This window comes from Lissotriton vulgaris, chromosome 2_1 (assembly GCF_964263255.1).
Source record: "Lissotriton vulgaris chromosome 2_1, aLisVul1.2, whole genome shotgun sequence".
Classification (NCBI taxonomy): Eukaryota; Metazoa; Chordata; class Amphibia; order Caudata; family Salamandridae; genus Lissotriton; species Lissotriton vulgaris.
In genome coordinates, this window is record NC_141687.1 from 1,146,825,804 (window position 1) to 1,146,846,594 (window position 20,791).

General features: G+C 42.2%; 1 protein-coding gene across 2 annotated transcripts in view; it reads right to left on the reverse strand.

Moving 5' to 3' along the window:
• Positions 1 to 2,187: 2,187 nt before the first annotated feature.
• LOC147731726 (cAMP-dependent protein kinase inhibitor alpha-like) overlaps positions 2,188 to 20,791 on the reverse strand; it is a 390,144-nt gene continuing 371,540 nt past the window's right edge. For both annotated transcript variants that reach the window (XM_086958795.1, XM_086958796.1), the window contains exons 2-3: positions 13,229 to 13,380; positions 2,188 to 4,963 (exon numbers count right to left, since the gene is read on the reverse strand). In XM_086958795.1, coding sequence (XP_086814921.1) covers positions 4,881 to 4,963; positions 13,229 to 13,373 — 228 coding nt within the window. In that variant the 5' untranslated portion in view covers positions 13,374 to 13,380 and the 3' untranslated portion in view covers positions 2,188 to 4,880. The remainder of the gene's footprint in view (positions 4,964 to 13,228; positions 13,381 to 20,791) is intronic.

Consider the following 20,791-nt stretch of genomic DNA (forward strand, 5'->3'; position numbering starts at 1 on the left):
TCTGGGCCTAAATCCTTCATTTTTGTGCTAATTATGCCATTCCAGTTTGGACCCAGCCATATGCAAATCAGTCTTGACCATGCACCCAATGGGCACAGTCCAGCCCGAACTGCCAAGCCACGTCCTCCCTGGACTGGAAACAAGCATTCTAGGACTGGTTTCGGGGTTTCACCCCTCTTCAGCCAGGATAGCTTGATTCCAGTGGCATGAAGAGCATACCCGTCCCACTCGGGGTGACAAATGCAAAAAGAACTATTGATGGACAGAATGCAGAACAATGTCATACATTCACCCCAGCACAGAGATCTGGGCCTGAATCCATCGCTTTCAAATGTAGGCGTGTGTCTTCTTTCCTTGTAGCACCTGTCTCTAGTGTTACTTCACAGTCCCACTTAACACCTGTCTTGGGCCCACATTTGCTTAAGTTTACACATGTGCTTGCACAAGCTCCCGCGCCAAACTTTAGAAAGTGTGGGCCCAGCTGTCTCAATCTCGGCCCTGCTCTGCACTACTCCTGAGTTCTGCCACATGAAGAGTTGTATTTCAGAATTATTCTTGAAAACAGATCTCTCTGATTTTCTTGATTTGCCTAACACTACACGAGAAAGAAAGGCAAAGCATCTTAAATATTCGTTGTAGATATATAGAGGCTCATTTACAAGCCCCATGCGCCGCCGGTACATCAATGTTCCCATGTTAAAAGCCACCTTGCTCTTGCTTTTGGCATACAGGCACTTTTAACTTTTCTAATTACTACAGGCTGAGTTGATGCACAATGACTTATAAACTGCAGGGATCAACAATGATGAACTAATAAAATGGAATTAAAGCCTTGAGTTTTTACTGCGCAAAGACCACATGCTTCGCCTGACAGAATGTGTCTATCGTTCTGTGAGCACGTCACTTTAAAATATCGACTTCCGTTTTCAGTTAAGCTGCTCACCAACTTCCTTAGGATTGTAGGTGCTGGGTTCAGCACTCGAGAGAAGAAGGTGCCTGTGTGGGTTCAGGAAATTCTTCACACGTGCAATTCTTGGGCCCCTGATCCTTTCTCGTAATAACTATTTACGCCCAGTGACGTCCTCTACAACGGTTCACCCAAGGCAGAGCGTGAGCATTGCATCAGCACACCAAGGGGCAGATTTACAAGCCCCTTGCGCCATTTTTGTGTCACTTTTCCCATATTAAAAGTGACGCAAAAGTGGCGCAAGGGGTTTGTAAATCTGCCCGTGCATTGCTGATAGGCGCATAGCTGCAAAATCGGCCCTGTAACAAAATCGTCCGGAAACCGGCCCCGGAAAAGAGCTCGGCGGCACCTCCAAACGCCCCACTGGGGAGGGGATGGCGGGGGGGGGGGGGGGGGGGGGAGGCCGAGCACTTTGCCAGGGCTGGTTGTGGTTCCCAGTCCGGCCCTGATAGGCGAACAGCCAGAGATTATACATATCATCTGAAAGGTATTTCTGGTTCAGTTCCTTTAACATACTCTAGTTTATTTCAGGTGTAATTATTAAAGGGATACCCAGGAGACCTGGAAAGCTCAAACTGTATCTTATTTAAGCAAATACCCGTGAAGCTATAGCCAGCACACCCGGTTTTACTATACCTAATGGGGAGAAAAATGGCGTGTCTTCCAGTCCATCCTGGAGGAAATTTGGAAGTCCAAGGAGTACACGGAAGAAAGGTGGTTTCAAAGAAGATATTTATGCCTAAAAGTAAAGAGGAGAATTATTTTTTATGAATTGTGAATTTCAGGGCCTGTGACCAAGAGATGTTTTGATAAAATGTTGAGAGATACATGGTCCAAGCCAATGAGATGCTAGGGAAGCCGGATGACATGTTATCCCGTTTGCTCATCCTTTCACAGTCTGTCTCTGCTTCTATTCTGGGTGCGCCCAAACAGGAGCCTCATTGCCTTCTACCACACACCAATGTTCTGTCCTCTGGAGTGTTCCCCCTTTAGCTCTTCAGTCTTTATTTCATTCCCTATTCTTAGATGTTGTTACTTGAACTTCCAATATGCTCTGTTATACCAGTTCCTCTCTGTTGGTGACACAGGGCCATATTATCAAGAACAGCGATAAGAGGCTTGATAATATGCCCTAGAGTATTCCAATAGAAGCCCAAGTTCTGGTGTGAAGAACCACAAACCTGGGCTTCTATTAGAATTCTCTAGGGCATATAATCAAGCCCCTTATCGCCGCTTTGCAGTTTCCTGCCGCTAAAGCAGCGATAATGTTATCGCCGTTCTTGATAATATAGGCCCCAGTCTTTAAAACTATTCTTGTTGAAGCCCCAGCACCTCTTCTAGCCTTGTCTGCGAATCTCTTCAGCCTTCTCCTCTCTGTCAACATGGACATGCCCAACCTTATGCCCTCTTCTTTCCATTCACCCAGTCTCTTTCTATTCAGGAAGTCTTCAAAACCTCCCCATATCATATAGTCGTTCTCTTCATTGAGGGAGTACAGTGAAATTATTCCAAGCTAAGTCATAAGATCCCAATGCTTACAGCACTTCACAGGTATGTGAAGATAGAAGTAGCCTTAATCCCCTTCAAACGATTGCACTTGAGTCAATTATTAAAAATGGCTGCTGTGACGGCTACACATAAGTTATCAAAGATGCTGGCCGTTATGACATGGGTTCCATTCAATTCATTATTTGGTTGCTTTCCCTAACTCTGGCTCCTGGTTCGAATCTCTTCCAGGCTGCCCATGCAATAACTCCTCACTCCAAACGACGGTGCACTTTATACTTTTTTGCACTCTATATAAGAGGGGCTGATCTTTTAAAAACGCTTACATACTCCCACAATTTGTTTTTCTGTCCTTAATTCTATCCTGTCTGCATTAAAATTGAGGTGGAAGTATGCTTCATAAGAATATTTCCTTTCTAGCCTTGATGAGATTGTTAACCGTATTTAAATGAAGGTTAGCCTCCAGGGGTGCCTATAAAGCAATTTTACACTATTTGCTAAATGTTTCCACAATTTATATTCCTTTGGTTTTTTGTTTATTATTCAAATGCATGCCAATTGATGTGTGATGTTTCCTCAATATCCTTTGATCACGAAAAACCATATGATGTTTAATGTATTTTTTTCAAATCTGTGTTTTATGGTCATTGTTATGACCGAATAAAGACCATTGACTGACTGGTATAGGTAGGTCCACATTTTTAAGTTATGCAACTCTTGACCACCAATGTTTGATTTATGACACCTCCAAAAGTAGGAATTCAGTTACACTGTACGATGTGGCATTACAGATTCAATTGTCAGTATTGAGCCACCTCAGTACAACTGCTCTGCTGGTTGTCTGTCGGGGACCCTGTGATACCTAGACAAAGACCCCTGTGGCTATGCTTTCTTCTCTATATAGGTTGGTTGACCACATTACTCCAGGTCATTGTGACACTCTCTTTAGATCTGAATTACAAATCATTGATTTCAGGTGTGTTAGTCTAATTCGTTCAATCAAAGCAAAATAATGCTACAAAATCCAGAAAACATTAGGCTATTACACAAAAAGTCAAGGACTGGAAACTGTGTCCTTAGTTACCTGGAAAGAGGTTGCTGCTCTATATATCACAGTCTCTACTTTAAACTGAAAATAAATCAAGTTTTACAGAGCAGAGCGTACGGTGTAAATTTACTTGCTCAATTGTTACGAGGAATGTCTGTGGTCTCAGAGAAGATAGCACTAGGGAGCATTTCACTACCTTATGTGAGAAGACAGCATGGCTGATTTATGTGATGTCTTCATCTGTGGTCTTGACTATCATGATAATCCCATTCTCAATTTCACAACACAGGATCCATTTTTAATTCCATTCACAACAGGGATCAATTCCCCAAAAGCTCATGGCAGCTTCACAGGGTTAACAATTATTCAAGAGGGGATTCTGCAATTTAGGAGTTGTTACAACTTTTGAAGGAGCCTTTTTGCAGTTTCATAGTTGTTACAATGTTAACGCTGCTCTTTTGCATTCATATGGTGATGTGTGACATTAAGTACTGCATGTAATAGGCTGAAGTGATCATGGCTAGGGGACACTGGATTATTGAAATACATCTTGTAAACTGCAAATGGCTTTTTTAAAATACTACCTTTATTCTGTAGATTACATAATGTCTCTCTGAGTACCACACCTAACGCTGTCTCAAGCAGAGCTGAAAGTGGGGCACTGTGAACACGGTTCTAAACATTGATATTTTGTTTAATTTTATTAAAAACTGCTACATTGTTCATTCTTTTGGGCTTGATGCACCAGTGAAAAATCTATAATTGGTTCCCAGGAACACAATGCCTTTCATGATGTTTGCAACTCAGATCCTGCCTCCCTCTCGCCCTTCGACTATTTCGATGACAAAGCTTTCTCCTTCTCTCGGAAGGAATGCCTTGAAAAAGGGATACTGAGCAAGCCAATGCGAAACATGAAAAACAGGATGACATTTTACCAGCACCGTGAGGGTATACTTTGCATTACAAATACTCCAGGGAGAGTCTCTTGCAATTCCCTACAGTGGGTAGAAGTTGGTCAACAGTTTCACAACCATTTAAGTGTGAAGACGAAAAACATTTGTTTCCGATACAAATATGTGAAGAGAAATATTCTGAGGTGTTTTTTTTAACAAAATCTTTTTTTCCCTTATAATTGCTATTCTTAGTTCAAAGGGTAGGTGTTTCGTTCACCCTTCCACTTTTTTCCTGTACCTCATTTCCCCCCATCTGCCTCCGTTCTTGGAGCACACAAGGTGCCCATCGGCACAGCGCCAGGGATCACCCGGCAACGGCAGGCCGCACGTTGAAAGACATGTTGTCACATCACAGTCTCCATCTTGGTTGGTCTGGAACGCGTTCCTCCTCCATGGGGGAACGCGGTTACGAGGCGTCCTTCAGCTCAGGACTTTGATTTGTCGATGGAGGGACCTCTGTGGATGGCGACTGCAGGTCCTGCCCTAGATCTGTAGGGGAGAGAAGAAAATTCAACAGGCTTTAGATCTTTGCATTTTCAATCAGGAAGCTGAAATGTGCAGAACTAATAGTCAGCGGAGTATGAGTTTTGCTCGATAGAGTGATAGCTTCACTGGCAGGGAGGGGGTTGTAGAACAACAGCTTCCACCAACAACATCATCAAGGTGGTCAGAACACTTAAACAATAGATTCAAAAGAAGTGAAAGAGAATCAGAGGCCAGAACGACTCACAAAGAAGAAGTACAAAAACCTATACAATGATACCGCATGCATGTCTAAGGAGCACAATTTTCTAATTGATGTTTTTAGTGATTGTGCTATGCAAGACAGACAAAACGCACAATGGATCCTTAATAATCTATCAGTAAATATGTTCATCACCACTCAAAACTGAAAATCTTATTTGCCAATATTTAGAATTAATGAATGAAACTCCTGGAACCCACTGGTAAGGGATATGGACTTCTCACGGTCGACTGTCTACTCAGAGAGCAATACAAAGTCTAGTAAAATCCGACAAGGCTGAGCTGGGACTTTGCAAAAAGGTTTTCTTTCCAAAAGGGTCTGAAAAACACCATTTGGGAACGAATGAAAATCACTTGCAATCCTTCTGGACAAGGAAAGGTATCAACTGTCGCTTGACCTGGAAACTGATCACCAGATTATTTCCCAAACTGAACTCTTGAAGGAAAATTTGCACTTGCGGTTATTCATCATTCTGTTGCCCCTGGGAGAGCAGTAGCACATGTATGCATTCTGTGGACAAGCAAACTTGCTCATCAATGAAACTGGAAAAGTGGTTGGCAATCAGGGACAGTCAAGCGCCTGACGTGAGATAAACCACTTTCAATCGTGCACAGAGAGGATATTTGGGCCAGCCGTGCAAGGCAAGGGTGAGCCAAGAATGAAGAGAAAAGGACAGAGTGCAGGGGTCAGTTGATAACGACTAGGAAAAGAGCAGGCCCAGCCAAGAAGCTTGGGGGAATAGCAAGTCCTTTTTCAATGTGTGTAATTCATCCTGAATGTTTTAATTATTTTTAGCAAAAGTGTCAATCACAAACTTAGGGGCATATTACCAAGCAATAGCGATAATTATCGCTATTGCTTGGTTAGAGACAAAAATTTACCGCTGAGCTGCGGCGATTTTTATCGCAGATAAACCTTGGTATTATCAAGGTTTATCGCAAATGCGATAAAAATCGGCCGCAATGCATGAATATCGCTGAAATGTCAGCGATATTCATGCATTACCGAGCTAATGCTCTTAGCCATGTTATCCACCTCCCATTGGTTAACATGGCTAAGAACTGCTCAGGGCAGGTGTTAGCTTTTGGAGATATTCGCGCTTAGCGCGAATATCTGCAAAAGTTGGTAATAGGAGATAGCGATGTTAGCGACTGTTTCCAGTCGCTAACATCTTGGCACGCCCACTTTGCATGTCATTAGTGATAAATATCACTGACATGCAAAGTGGGGCCCAAGATGGTCGCTATCTCCTACTAGCTGTTGCTAACTGGTGTTAGCGACAGCTAGGTAATAGGGAGATCATTTTATCTCCGCTTTCTTGGCTTTTAAAGCCAAAAAAGGGGAGATAAACCCCCTTGATAATATGCCCCTTACTGTTTAGAAATTGGTTCCACAATACTTTTCTAGAACCAAATGGCAATAGAGGACACATGCCACAAAGACAAAATAATTTGGTCAAAAATTACGATTATATTAATAATGAATTATGTACAATGGACAATAAACATGGCTGTCAATGAAACAATTAATACACGGCTGTAAAGTGATTAAAGTGCAGGATAAGGGACATGTGATCATAAGTGAAGTCAAAAAGTGCTATACATTTATTATACAAATGAGTAACATATAAAACAATCAAAATAACAGTTGTATTTTTCTGTCCGTTCCTTAAAGCATGAATACATGACCCAAGTATGGCTTTGTATTGGGGTCAGGGAAACTGCATGGCCTACTGTGACTGCTACAGCGACGTTTCGACCCTAGGTAGAAGCGCGGCTTAATGTATGTCAGAGGTGAGTCTTCATCAGGACAGGGGGATAGGGAAACAAGTGGTGACAGCCTGTAGACTAATGAAAAAAAAGGATTCGGGTGTGTCCAACGTATTGAGTAGACTAAGGACGGTAATGTATGGGTGATTCAATGCTTACCTAAATGACTAGATGCCAGGGATCCTATTGAGTAAGTAGGTAAGGATCTAAAATGATTCCTGATATGATGAACTGGTAGACCTACACCAGAAGGTTGTGGTCTAGGAGAAAATTCAGAATAATCACCAATTAGCGTTTTGAAATCCACTTGTGTAGGCAAACAACGCATGCCCTGTCTAACTGATAATGCCACTATGTTCAATCATGACCTGATCAGGAATTATAGGAAAGGATGCGAATATGGGGACAGGAAAGGGGGAGTCCTGATATTTTGCAAGAAATGAGAGGCGCAAAATGGAGCACTTAAAGATGCAGCAGCTCCTCATTTCTTGCAAAATAACAGGACTCACCCCTTCCTGTCCCCATATTCGCATCCTTTCCTATAATTCCTGATCAGGTCATGATTGAACATAGTGGCATTATCAGTTAGACAAGGCATGTGTTGTTTGCCTACACAAGTGGATTTCAAAACGCTAATTGGTGATTATTCAGAATTTTATCCTAGACCACAACCTCCTGGTGTAGATCGACCAATTTATCATATCCGGAATCATTTTGGATCCTTACCTAGTTACTCAATAGAATCCCTGGCATCTAGTTCTTTAGGTAAGCATTGAATCACACATACATTACCATCCATAGTCTACTCGATAGGTTGGACACACCTGAATCCTTGTTTTTCATTACTCTACAGGCTGTCACCACTTGTTTCCCTATCCCCCTGTCCTGACAAAGACCCGCCTCTGACGCACATTAAGCCGCGCTTCTACCTAGGGTTGAAACGTCGACGTAGCAGTCACAGTAGCCCAGGCAGTTTCCCTGACCCCAATAGAAAGTCATACTTTGGTCGTGTATTCATGCATTAAGGAAGGGACAGAAAAATACAACTGTTATTTAGATTGCTTTATATGTTACCCATTTGCATAATAAATGTATAGCACTTTTTGACTTCACTTATCACCACATGTCACTTATCCTGCACTTTAATCACTTTACAGCCGTTTATTAATTGTTTCATTGACAGCCATGATTATTGCCCATTGTACATAATTCTTTAGTAATATATTCGTCATTTTTGACCAAATTATTTTATCTTTCTGGCGTGTCCTCTATTGCCATTTGGTTCTAGAAATGTATTGTGGAACCAATTTCTAAACATTACGTTTGTGATTGACAATTTTGATAAAAAATGTTTTAAAACATTCAGGATGTATTACATACGTTAAACAAAGGAATTGCTATTCCCCCTAACAGAAACTCTTTTTTTTATATATTATTGCAATTATGCTACAGCAACGGCACAGAACTGTCACAGTGACTGTCAAAGGACCGATCAGTAACTAAATCCGACCACATACTAGAATTATTGGGGTATAATTGCCTAAACCCAGGGTTGGATTAGTATCTCTGAACATGTGAGAACATACACATCTCTAGTTATATTCATCCTTCCTAGGGGTGCAAAACTGCTCTCTTTTAAATCTCTTAAATAATCACAACAAGGCTGTTGCATCATACCTCCTGACTCCTGGTTGGTTGAAAACCACATCTTTATTGCAGATAATGATATGAGATTTGGATAGTGGGCTTTGACTGATTGGATAAAGCAAAGTCAACAACCTATTCATTGGTAGAAAAATTCAACATACATTTTAGGAAAAGTGAGGGCGAGGTTCTGTCCCCATTTTGAGAGAAAGAATGAAAGGGGAGAGCCTCTGGCCACTTTTGTGTACTTATTTCCTAGAGGGTCTCGCCTCCCCCCTGGACTTGCCTTCATTGAACAGATGCACCAGTGCAGAAAAGGATGCACTAGCATTGAGCGCCAGGGTCTGAGAGGCAAGATACGCTTCTTGATGTGATTCTCTGCTGTACCTAGTCTGGTTGGTTGGCTACGCTGACTAGGTGTGCCTTTTTTTGTGTATTAACTTTGCTAATTCACCTTTTTGTCCCTGGTGCCGTTCTCCTCCATGTGCCCTGTGTTATACTTTGTGACTTTATAACCACTTAGTGCTGTACTGTCTTGTAACTTTGACATTTTTAATACTCTCATATACCTCTTGTAAACGTATTTATGTTTTCACATAACCTGCAATGCGCTCCGATACCCTCAGGTCCAGCTAGCGCTATATACAGGGGCGTTTTCTCCATTAGTGCTCAGTGGCTGCGCCCTTCCTAAATTCCTACACAGTTACTTACAAATATATTAAATAGATTGATTTATTTAGAGACGCGATTGTATCTCTAAACAAATTGATGGATTTAAGTCTGGGCTGTCTGTTTCAGGCTGCCTGCTCCACCTCTTTCTAAAGCAGGAGACGGAAGCCAGGCAGTAAATCAACTTTCTACAATATGACGCAGGACACAGGGCTTTCTGTTGTAAAGCCCTTCATTGCCATTGTGGTCTGTACACTGTAGGCCTGTGACGCTATCAGCGTCACGGTTTCGGGCGTCGGAAACTTCATCCTTGCGTGATTTCAGACATCTGTCACTGAGAGGCAAAAGATCTCACCCTTTCATCTTGCATGGGAGTCAATGCAAGCACGTCTGATTTGGTGCCTTGTTCTCAGTAATGGTAAGTGTTTGAATACTAATCTCTGCTGTTATGTATATTGTGCTTAGACCCCTCATCACGCTAACCTTCCCCACTGTGACACCCCAGGCTCTGACTGCACATTGCTGGCCCCGTTAGAACTGGAGTTGCAGCATTTGTTCCCTCGCGACATGGATCCAAAAGTTGAGGAGGTCAGCCAGGGTTCTTGTTCCCTTGCGAAGTTGATCCAAATATCTGAGTTAACCGTAAAGTGAAAACTATGTGCTTACAGTGGACAGTTCTCTGATGCATGATGGATTCCAACTAGTTAGATAAGATGTCCTCATGGCTTTCATTATTTGTTCATGATCAAGATTTCAACTATGTTGTAGTATGTTGGCCCAAGTAAGATCCAGTGGGGACGATTTGGGAGTCACAGCCAGAGAGCTTCGAGAGTGATCCTAAACCACTAAATCTCAATCGTGGATGAAGAGGTACATGAAATAATAGTGGGAGTATGGGTCACCATAGAGGAAACATTTTGATGCTTGTGGATCTCTAACTCTTCACCCACTTTTGAAGGGAGGAGACTGGTGTGGTGAAGTGAGTTAATGCAATCCTAAAATTAATTTAGTATTGGAGAGCATACTATCTAATAAACAATAAGGATTGTTTATTACACTGGTTGTGTATTTTGGGACATTTGTAGTCCAGATTTGCTACCAGGTCACCAACATTTGTACCATGCTCAAACTGAAAACTTGGAAGGCACAAAGCATAAGCTTAGTGTCATGCCTTTCACCATCAGTGTTGTACTACGCCAATAGTAGTACTGGTCTCAACCTCATACTTATGTTTCAGCACTTCTCAGAATTCCAGGCTGAAAGAAACCATGGCCTCTCATTTACACAACGGACTCCACGGTCCCCATGGTTAGGCAGACCAGGCATTCCCTGGCAAGAGCTGACAAACACACCCAATCCCTTCCTTGCAGGAATGGCTGCAAGAATTGGGAACAAAATGCGGCATAACAGACAAGAAAGATGCACCCTGCTCAAGGTGTAGGTGTCCGTGCTCTGAGCTCATGTATATTTGTGTAGTGTGGAGGACCATTTCCACTCCCATAGGACTTTTCCACCTTACTATGCCCTACAATGTTAATTATTTATAACAAATCATTGTTGTTACTCATTTATCTCATACAGCAAACAACCATTGACAAAGCCAATCGTACTGACCGTTTTAGGTGTATGTCAGTTGTTGTGCCATTTATCTGGATGCAATTACATCTCAGAGAGAAACCAAAATACCGGTCAGGTGGCACACGATGGGAATCATAAAAAATGCCCTTGACATGTTCCTTTATTGAGAACCCCCCACTTTTTTTCATCCCACTTAAAGATCTGTCTGCACATATTTCTATATAACTGGTTGCGGCCAGCAGCTGTGGGTGCTCCCCAAAGCCTGGTTAGAGCGTTTTCCCCCAAAGTTAGTGCCGCATGCAGTACAAGAGGCTGGGCAAGCATACGTTTTAAAGGTCTAAAGTTGCCACACTATACAATTCACACATTACAGTAACTGTTAAACATATTAATGCAGGACGATATCGGGCAGTTTTTAATGTGTTTACTATTTTAAGACTATATGTTCCCTCTGCTTTATAAGCCTTGCTTTATCACTACATTCATTTTTTTAAAAATGCAACATTTGCCAATATTTTTTTCTTGGGAGAGGGACCCACCCTGGACCCCAGGTTTGTTCTTTAGACCTGTTTGAGTCGCCCACTATATAAAAGTTATGCCTAACATTTACGCCTCACCGCTTTCAAATATCACCCGCCGCCACTGGCTATATAAAACTCAAAAATAAATAAATGTCAAGGCTGGACGGAGTGAGTGGCCATTTTCCTCTTCCTTATTGCATCTAGGAAAAGGTGACTCTTTACGGAAGACACACTAATCCACTCTAGAAAGTACTTCTTGACTGCATAAGTAGGAAACAGATCAAATGGATAGGAAAAACCTTCAGGGTAAGGGGTCTCAAATTTAGGAAAGTTCTTGCAAGGTAGAATGTCTTGATCTGGATAAAGCTATCACTGGATCCGGCAGGTCAAAATTAGGGCAGGTGCAAGCAGGGTTGGATCTGGAGCGAATAATCCACTAACCAAAGCAACCCAGAGGAATTTTGACACACAGTCACATTGACCGGAGGCTATACTGGAACAACAGCTACCAGCAGTTACTGTCAGTAGCCAACTGACAGTAAGTGGTTGGATATCGTAAAATGGTGTTCGTGTTTGGTAGGAATCATTGACTGGAGCCTGTGTTTGGCTCCCATCTTGAAATGGAATCTCTGTTTAATGGCCATCTTGAAATTTAGTTTTATTGAAAAGGTGTTGAATTCAATATTTCTACCGACAGCTGTGCCAATTGCTGGCCGAAACCATAACAGAATGAGTGCCTCTATGCAAACATGTATATGTCTGCCAAGATGTGTGAGTTTATGCATAGTCCCAAGTGTCTGGATGTAGATGCGTATTAACATATTCCTTATGTGGGTTTGCCCGTGTGGGCACTCATGTATATGCCAATAAGCACAAATGTGCCTTTGTGTGTTCCTCCGAATGCATCTCTCCGAGCTTGTTTATCAATCCACGCTATAAATCCTGACCTATTAGCTTTGTCAATGCCTATTTAATATTTTATATTTTAGTCATAAATTGATACACTATTTCTAGTTTGTCTACTCGTTCTGTTGAGTTACTGTATAAAGTCACTAGATGGCGCTAGGGTGCGTAACACATGTTTAATCTCCACACTACTGCATAATTATGTGATAAAGTGCATGCTTTTCATTGGTGTACACGGGTCTCTTTATCTAACTTATTATCAAAGTGATTAGTTTGTTGTGAATCATTTTCCTGTAAGATGGTGCCCGCTACCGAGGTAGGCTCAATGTAATCAGGTTAACAATATGAGTCATTCAGGAATTCAAAGGTCACTGCTTTTTCGTCGCTAGTTTCTGCTTCTTAAGCAGTAAGTAAAAGCAGACTTATTAAAATGAAAGTATGTCAGTATAATCTAACTTTTCTCCAACTTCCCTTTGTTGTAATTAAATGTGCCTCTATATTTCCAGCAAAGACCAGCACTGCACTCAGTCCATCTAATTGAACATTTTGCCAACAGACTCACTTTTTGAGTAGGGCAGGGAACTGGGCTGTATGCAACCCCAGTGTGTTTGCACAGCTATTTTACCGCCTGGTCTTCTGTAGTGAGAGGAGTTGCTGAAAGCAAAAGCAAATGACATTGAAAACAGCTGACTGGTATTACTGAAGGTGCTCACAAACAGGTACTTACATTATGACACACTGCCAACCCAACATCAAACAGCGGAACACACCACTGCTATGGGCAGAGGGCAATATTGAGACTTTTAGGTCTGGGGTAGACAACTCGCAGCACACCCTTACAAAAACCATAGCCCATCTTCATCTGGTGTAAAATCTGGACTGCATCCCAAGATCTAACATCCACTTGGGTGCTGATACATACCTGCATTTAGAGACATTTCTGCTAGTTTTAAAGGTAGGTCTGAGGGGTTGACTCCTGACGGCGAGCCCAGGATGTCGGGAAGGGCGTTTCTTCGTCCTGTACGCCCAGAGGATGCGAAATCCAACACAGGCTCCACCTCAGTCATACTTCACCTGAAACAAAAACAAAAAACTCACTGTTACTGACTTTTCCTTGTACTTTTGTGCTCTAACAGAACATATTGTATCATCACATATCTTAAGCCCTTAATGAAATATTAAGTTTGCAGTCATACATAGTGCCTATGGGCGAGGCCTACCAGGCTTGCCTGGTCTTCCTTCCCCTGTCTGTTAGCTTTATCCAGGTAGCCTAAAGCTAGTTTTATCTCTCGGCCATTGCTGTTGCACATTTTATACTTATCCCTAGCAGCCCTCTGCCTTCTAAAAGGATGCTACTTATTTGATGCCTACCACTACTGGCCAGGGTGGGCAGTTCTACACATGCACCACTATGTCTGTGGAACAGAACTTAAGAGCATCCAAAAAAAGTCTCTTTTCGTGATTCCTTGAACTAGAAATACACACCTGCTGCACTTTGCTGAAATAGTGAACAGGATTGAAGCCTTTGGGTGTTTTAAGGCCCTATGATTCCTCGCCTCTCCGTTCTCCGATTCAGAGTATACCCATTTACGTGTTTACAACTTTCAAATGAAATTTGCAATATGGCATATTTCCTCTCAGATCTTCAAAATCATTCTTAAACTAAGCAATATCGGGCAATATACACAAACGGATAAAAAAGTAGAACAAACTCTGTTCACTCCACTATCACACTGCATTTTGATTGGCCACCGAAACATCTATCTATCTATCTATCTATCTATCTATCTATCTATCTATCTATCTATCTATCTATCTATCTATCTATCTATCTATCTATCTATCTATCTATCTATCTATCTATCTATCTATCTATCTATCTATCTATCTATCTATCTATCTATCTATCTATCTATCTATCTATCTATCTATCTATCTATCTATCTATCTATCTATCTATCTATCTATCTGTCTGTCTGTCTGTCTATCTATCTATCTGTCTGTCTGTCTGTCTATCTATCTATCTGTCTGTCTATCTGTCTGTCTGTCTGTCTGTCTGTCTGTCTGTCTGTCTGTCTGTCTGTCCACAAAAGGCTGATATTTCCAAAGCTTTGTTTTTATGAGAAGCAAAGATAGCCATTACATGATCATGACTGGCAACACTTCCTCGGAATCCATTGCTACTCCCTGAGGCCTGCCCACCCACCAGACACTCGCCACAGCATACCTACTCCCAATACGTGCTCAAGGGAAGCATGTCTGAGCTCCCTGACATCAGTTACAGAGCCTGTGGCAAACTAACCTAACACTTTTGTTTATTTATTCATTTTGCATTGCTATTGTAGTACAACTCAACCGGTGAACAGGAGTCAGTGCGCTTCCCAAACAACAAGCGAGACCAATCATCTCTTTATATTGAACAAATAAAAGAATCAAGCAAACGGAGGAAACGCAGTCGAAATTAAAATAATTGTCAAGATTTTAAATTAGAACCGGCAACATGATAAGCAAATGGATGAAATGAAAATCAAGTGGAGGGACGATGACAGACGACAAAAAGAAATGGAAAAACAAGCAATGAGAAAAGATGGTGACACTGGATGGATTCTTTTAGTGCTAGATGACGGAGAGCAAGAAAAGAGGCGTCAAGGTGGAGAGAATGATTAAATGATATAGGATGAGTGAAGAGGAAGATACCTGAGGAGAGTGACCAGCAGGTAGGTACCTGTCTAGATATAACTTGAACAAATGCATTTTTTCCATACCAATGCAGCCCCTATTAGCAGTAGGGCGGGGTCTCCTTGTGTTTATATGAGAGGGTGTGGTGTAACGGCCAGAGCTTCCAACTTTGGAGCTGGGGAACCAGGTTCCACTATCGGCGTTAGCTCAACATTGGTACAAATTGCCTTCCCACCTCTCACCTGGGTAGGTCCAAACCATATGCAGTGCTTAAAACAATCTTCTAGTTTGTGTTGGTGCCCTTAGTAGTAAACATATTTAATTAGTGCTTATATCCAATGTGACACCTTGGAACACATCGGACTACTCTATCATGAGAAAGCATGGTTAATTGTTAAAACAATGGTAAAAAAAGAAAGACACTTGTGAGCAAACATTACAAGACAAGACAAACATATAAACACACTATTTACAATTTGTAATAACATACTTCTGTTTTGGCAACTCTGTGCCTCATGGACTCCAGGGTGGTAGTAACCCTAGAAGTAAGTATATAAAGTATTTGAGTCAAGAGAAAGAGAAGGGCCATGGGTAAATGTGTAATACTGGTTAGTTATTCCCCATAGTGTGGCCTGGAGGAAAAAAAAGCTTTTTTCAGGGATCCTGGGTTCCAATTAGGGAAGTAAAGATCTTACTTGGATCAGCACTCTTCCATTAATGACACCTACTCGTACCGTTGCGGACCTCATATTAGTGTGTCTTCCACCCAATGTTGCTTAAATACTGGCAGGAAAAAGCCCAGTCATGCTCATATGTGAGTAAACACTAGACCGCGATTGTAAGAAAATGGCGCCTAGTTTCAGAAATTTGTCCTCACCATTTTGGGAGGATCAATTTCAGGGTTGGAATTTTTTTCAAATTAAATTAGTGGCATTGTAATACTGGGGGATGAGTAAATAATAATTTTTGTCAGCATCTTTCGAGGTGATTACCGCAACTGAAAAAAGACTATGACAAAAAGAGAACATGAAAAAAGGCTATGAACCAAGGTTAATGGCCATTTCAATGTTGGCAAGGTTTGTACGTCATATTGGAAGTAAAGGCCTGAATTGGTCCACCTCCAATATTTAGTTAAAAGATTATCAATTGAGGTGTGGTTAGTGTGGTGTGAACCTGAGAGGGGAAACTGCTCTAAAACCTGTGTTTGATAGCGAAGCAGTAGGATTTAGGCTGTTGCTTTGTGTGGTTGTGGATGTGGTCATTCAGTAATTGCAAGTTTCTTGCATCATGCCAGGGGAATTACAAAAGCAATTTGGAATCTCACGAGGGAGTCTGTTCGTGGGGCCTTTTCTTGGAGGTGATTTGAGTATCGTCCGGTCCTCTCATCTGAGATGTAAATAAAACAGTCCCGGCGTGGTATTGGGGTTATTATATCTGTATCTCCAATGTACCCAAGGTGTAGTTCATCTTGTGAACTGTCCCCATGGGAAATTATCATTCATGACTATCGTATCTTTGTGCAAATTGAACACCCATTTTTGTTCTTTTTCCAGGAGCTTTTGTTCTAAATTGTCACAGTGTGTCATATGTTCTAACACTACTCATCGCATGTTGTTTGGGGTGTGTTTCTTTTCATTAAAGTGTGCCATCAACCGTGTGCTTGCCCTGTGGCCCCTGATGTTGCTACAGTGGTCACATATTCTTGTGCTGATCTTTTTAGTAGTCATGTCTATATAATGTAGGTTACAGCTACATGTGATCATGTAGATCACGCCTGAGCTGTTGCATATGGTGAACTTTCTTAATTCCCAAGTTGTTCCTGTGTTGAAATTCACATTCTTCGTGGTAGCAGTTAGCTGGCACACACTGCAGTTGCTACATGCGTGATGGCCTGTGGGTAACGTACTGATTACCTGTTGGTTGTTCTTGAGTTGGGATTTTGGGCGAGTGTGTACTAGAATGTCCCTAGGGTTCTTGCCTCTTCTATGTGATAACATGGGTAGTGGGATATTTCGTTTCCCACTGTTGAGAATGATCCAGTGCTTTCTAACTATCTTAGAGACTTTTTCAGATGCTATGTTAAATGTTGTTATACAGATGGGTCTTTTGTCTTTTTCTCTGTCCTCTTTTTCATGTGTTTCCAGAAGAGCGTCCCTGTGTTTATTGGCTGCTCTTTTCTTTGCTTTATTGATGGTTTCAACAGGGTATTTTTTTTATGGAGTTTTTTGGATAGGTCTTTTGCCTGTATTTCATAATCCCTTATTACTGAGCAATTCCGGAGAAATTGGTAGCAGCACCCTCACTAACTGTTCTCCTGCCACACACACAGATCCTGAATTGCTGATGATATGATAGACCTGTAGTCTGCTTTTTAATATATGGTGTATGAATCAGGTGAGGCACGACTAGGTGAGGGATCATGGATGGAATATAACTGGGAGCCATCATTTGGTGGAACTAGGACCTACCCATCAGTACAGCCCACACATGAGACAAAGTGTCATATTTACAAGCCCCTATCGACACAGGAACGTCACTTTTAGTGACGTTCCTGTGGCGCTATGTGCTTCGCCTTATTTATAAGGCAGCGTTAAGCCATTTAATGTGGCTTAACGCTGCCCTTTAAATAAGGCCCCCTTTCACACTATACTTAGCATGAAAGGGGTGGGCACTGGGTGTTACGGTGTGCATTCCACTGCAACACCCATTGATTTTGACACTGCTCCATATTTATAAGGGCGGCGTAAATATGGGGCAGTGCCAAAATTGAGACCAGCAAAAACCTGGTCTTAGACAGGCGCAACAAGGGGAAATGTTTAATTCCTCTTCGTTTTTGCTGTTTTCATATGTGCTCCACACAGAAAGAGCAAAAGGCCTTTGATCGTTTATGTGCAGGAAGGTGTCTCTTCCTGCACATAAACAATCAATAAAAAAATTATGTTTAGCATCTTCTATGCGTGCTGCATTGAGCAGCACACATAGGAGTTTCAAAACACCATTTAACAATTGTTTATGTGCAGGAAGAGACACCTTCCTGCACATAAACATTCTACCTCTCAATGTAGACACCCTCGCACTATGGTGCCTGCGTTGGTGCTAGGCTGATAAATTTAGTGCTCGCGCAGGGGGAAATACATGGCTGCACCATTTTGTTGTAAATATGGTGCAGCCCTGCATTTCAGAAGTGCCTTAATGTGGCGTTAAGCCAAAGAGGCAAACGCCATGCTCCACCACTTCTCTAGTAAATATGCCCCAAAGTGTTCTGACTTGATTTGTCCTTCCACTAGCGGTTGATGGAGTGCTTTATGGGTTGGTTTCACATAGTCAACTTTGACCGCATTCACAAACTTTCTGTTTGCCTGTCCATACCTCGTTGCATCCAGTCATGGTTGTTATAATTGGCAGGCCCATGGAAACAATGTGAAATCAGCCGAGGTGTTCCATTGGCTCAGTTCTCCTACTCTGCTTGATGTGGAGAATCTTCTGAGACATGCATAGCTGCGTGTAGGCATAATATTTTAAAATGGCAATTATATGATTTGAAAATAGGAAATTTCTTCATTCTCAAATTCTTGGCAATGTTTGATTTGTCCGTTGGAAGCCCGATGATGATATTTTTTAATTGATGAGCAGTCACTCAAAGTGATCGGCAAGTTTATTGATAGGGAAGATCATTAACAAATGTGGCATTAGCTGGACAATCAAAGGAGCATGAGTGACACCAGTAGGAGAAAGGAGACAGCTGGAACGGGGTAAGATAGATGGAACAATGAAAAAAGGAGGGAAATGATAAGAAGGTACAATTATGGAACAAAAAAGGGTATAGACAGACACAAAGATGTCTATTGCATTATAGGGCCGAGTCAAGCGTTGTAGGTTCCACCCTCTTCCTTAATTTGCCTGAATGTATAAAAACAAAGGTGATTTGTCATATGTGAAGACTGTAACTGAGGAAGACAAGATTGTTAAGATCCTGCAGCATCACTGTAAGGCTTCTAGTCCTAGCCTTCTGTGCCTCCACACTTTTTGGTTTGTACTTAGGGGGTCATTAGGCCCCCCCACCCCCCCTTCACCTAGGGGGCCCGCAACGGGCCCCCGCAGTGAAGTTACACATGCTTTTCCACGGTGGAAAAGCCGCCGCGGAAAAGCATGTTTCCAAGCACATCCTAATCTGGCTGACGGTGTCTGAAAGACACCGTCACCATATTAGTGCTTTTCCGCCGCGGTTGTAAGCCAACCGCGGAGGAAAAGCTGCGGTCGGAAACCAGGGCCCAACAGCCATCCTAATGTGGCGGTGGGTCTTGGTGGGTCCGCAGAGGATTTTCCGCATCCTCCAGGCCGGCGGTGGCTTCCGCCGGCCCGGAGGATGCGGAAAATCCTCCATTCTAATCAGCCCCCTAGATGTGCAAGGAGGAGTTTGGGAAACCCTTGCAGAAACCAGCCAATTCCTATTGCTGCTGAAACCAAAGACAATACTTGACTGCTGGGAAGACAAATAAAGGCCTCCTATTGCTCTGTTTCCAGAAAACTCTGTAAAACTTAAGTAAGTGTTCAAAATCTGTGACTTTTGCTAAAAAATATCTGTAATGGCACCCTACCTGCGAGTACACAGAATAACCAAAGGTAGTGCTCCCATATTTTAGGTGAAAGGGCGAAGCCCTAAACCATCATGTCAACTGTTATTCTGGCTCAGCGTACATGTCAAGAAATGTAACATTTTCTTACTGACAAAAGCCTTACCCATACGTGAGCCAGGCTAAGGTAAAAAGGCAATTACCAACTTAAACACACTTGCAAAGGCGCTACCAAATCTCTGATATACTGCAAGTAGTAAAACGAAAATAACTCACACCACTAACAGCCAGATGTGTGAAGCCTTTTTGCATTTGCATAAGTTCGAATTCACAAAATCAGGCCATCTGCGACCACAGAAAAGCTCCTTGGCATGTATAAACCCCAAATTGCGGTTCGGTAACATGTTACCGAATCACAATTTTTGCTTGTGGCCAAACACATAATCAATACTTGGAAGTGGCGAGTTTTGGGCGTCACTTCCAAATACCGATTCAACATTGACAGTCACAAAACATCAATATTTTACCAACTAAGGGCCTCATTTATGAAAAGTGACGCATCGCTGCGTGAAAACAGCGATGCGTCACTTTTCACTGCGCACTCCTTGCGACACCAATGATGCGTCATATTTAATGTATGACGCATCATGTCGCAAGGACTTACAGATACGTCAGTATTTCTGACGTATCTGTAAGCGCAAAAGAGACGCATTGCTGGAGTGTGTCACAAAAGTGACGCAACTCCAGCAATGCGTCCTTTCACATGGGGAAAGCCCCATGTGAAAGGGCTTGCGTCAGTCTTACGCCTGCTGTGAGGCAGGCGCAAGATTTTGACGCAACAGCATCCTAAAAGTGACGCAGTGAAATCTCATAGATTTCACTGCGTCACTATTACGAGGCTTTTTGCGGGGGAACGCCCCCTCTGCATACATTATACCTGACGCAGGTATAATGTGGCGCATGGGTTTAAAAAGTGACGCATCTAACTAGATGCGTCACTTTTTAAATATGGCGCAACAAGGCGCATTTTGTACGCCGCTGGTGCGTCACAAAAAGTGACGCACCGGCGGCGCAAAACTGACGCAAGGCCTCATAAATATGGGCCTAAGAATGAAAATGTAAAGGTAACCCATTTGCAAAGGGAAACGGGGTCCCAAAAGGACACCTTCCCTTTTGAAAGTTGACAAAAATATTTTTGAGAGTAAGCAGTGGTCCTGTGGACTCTTACAAAA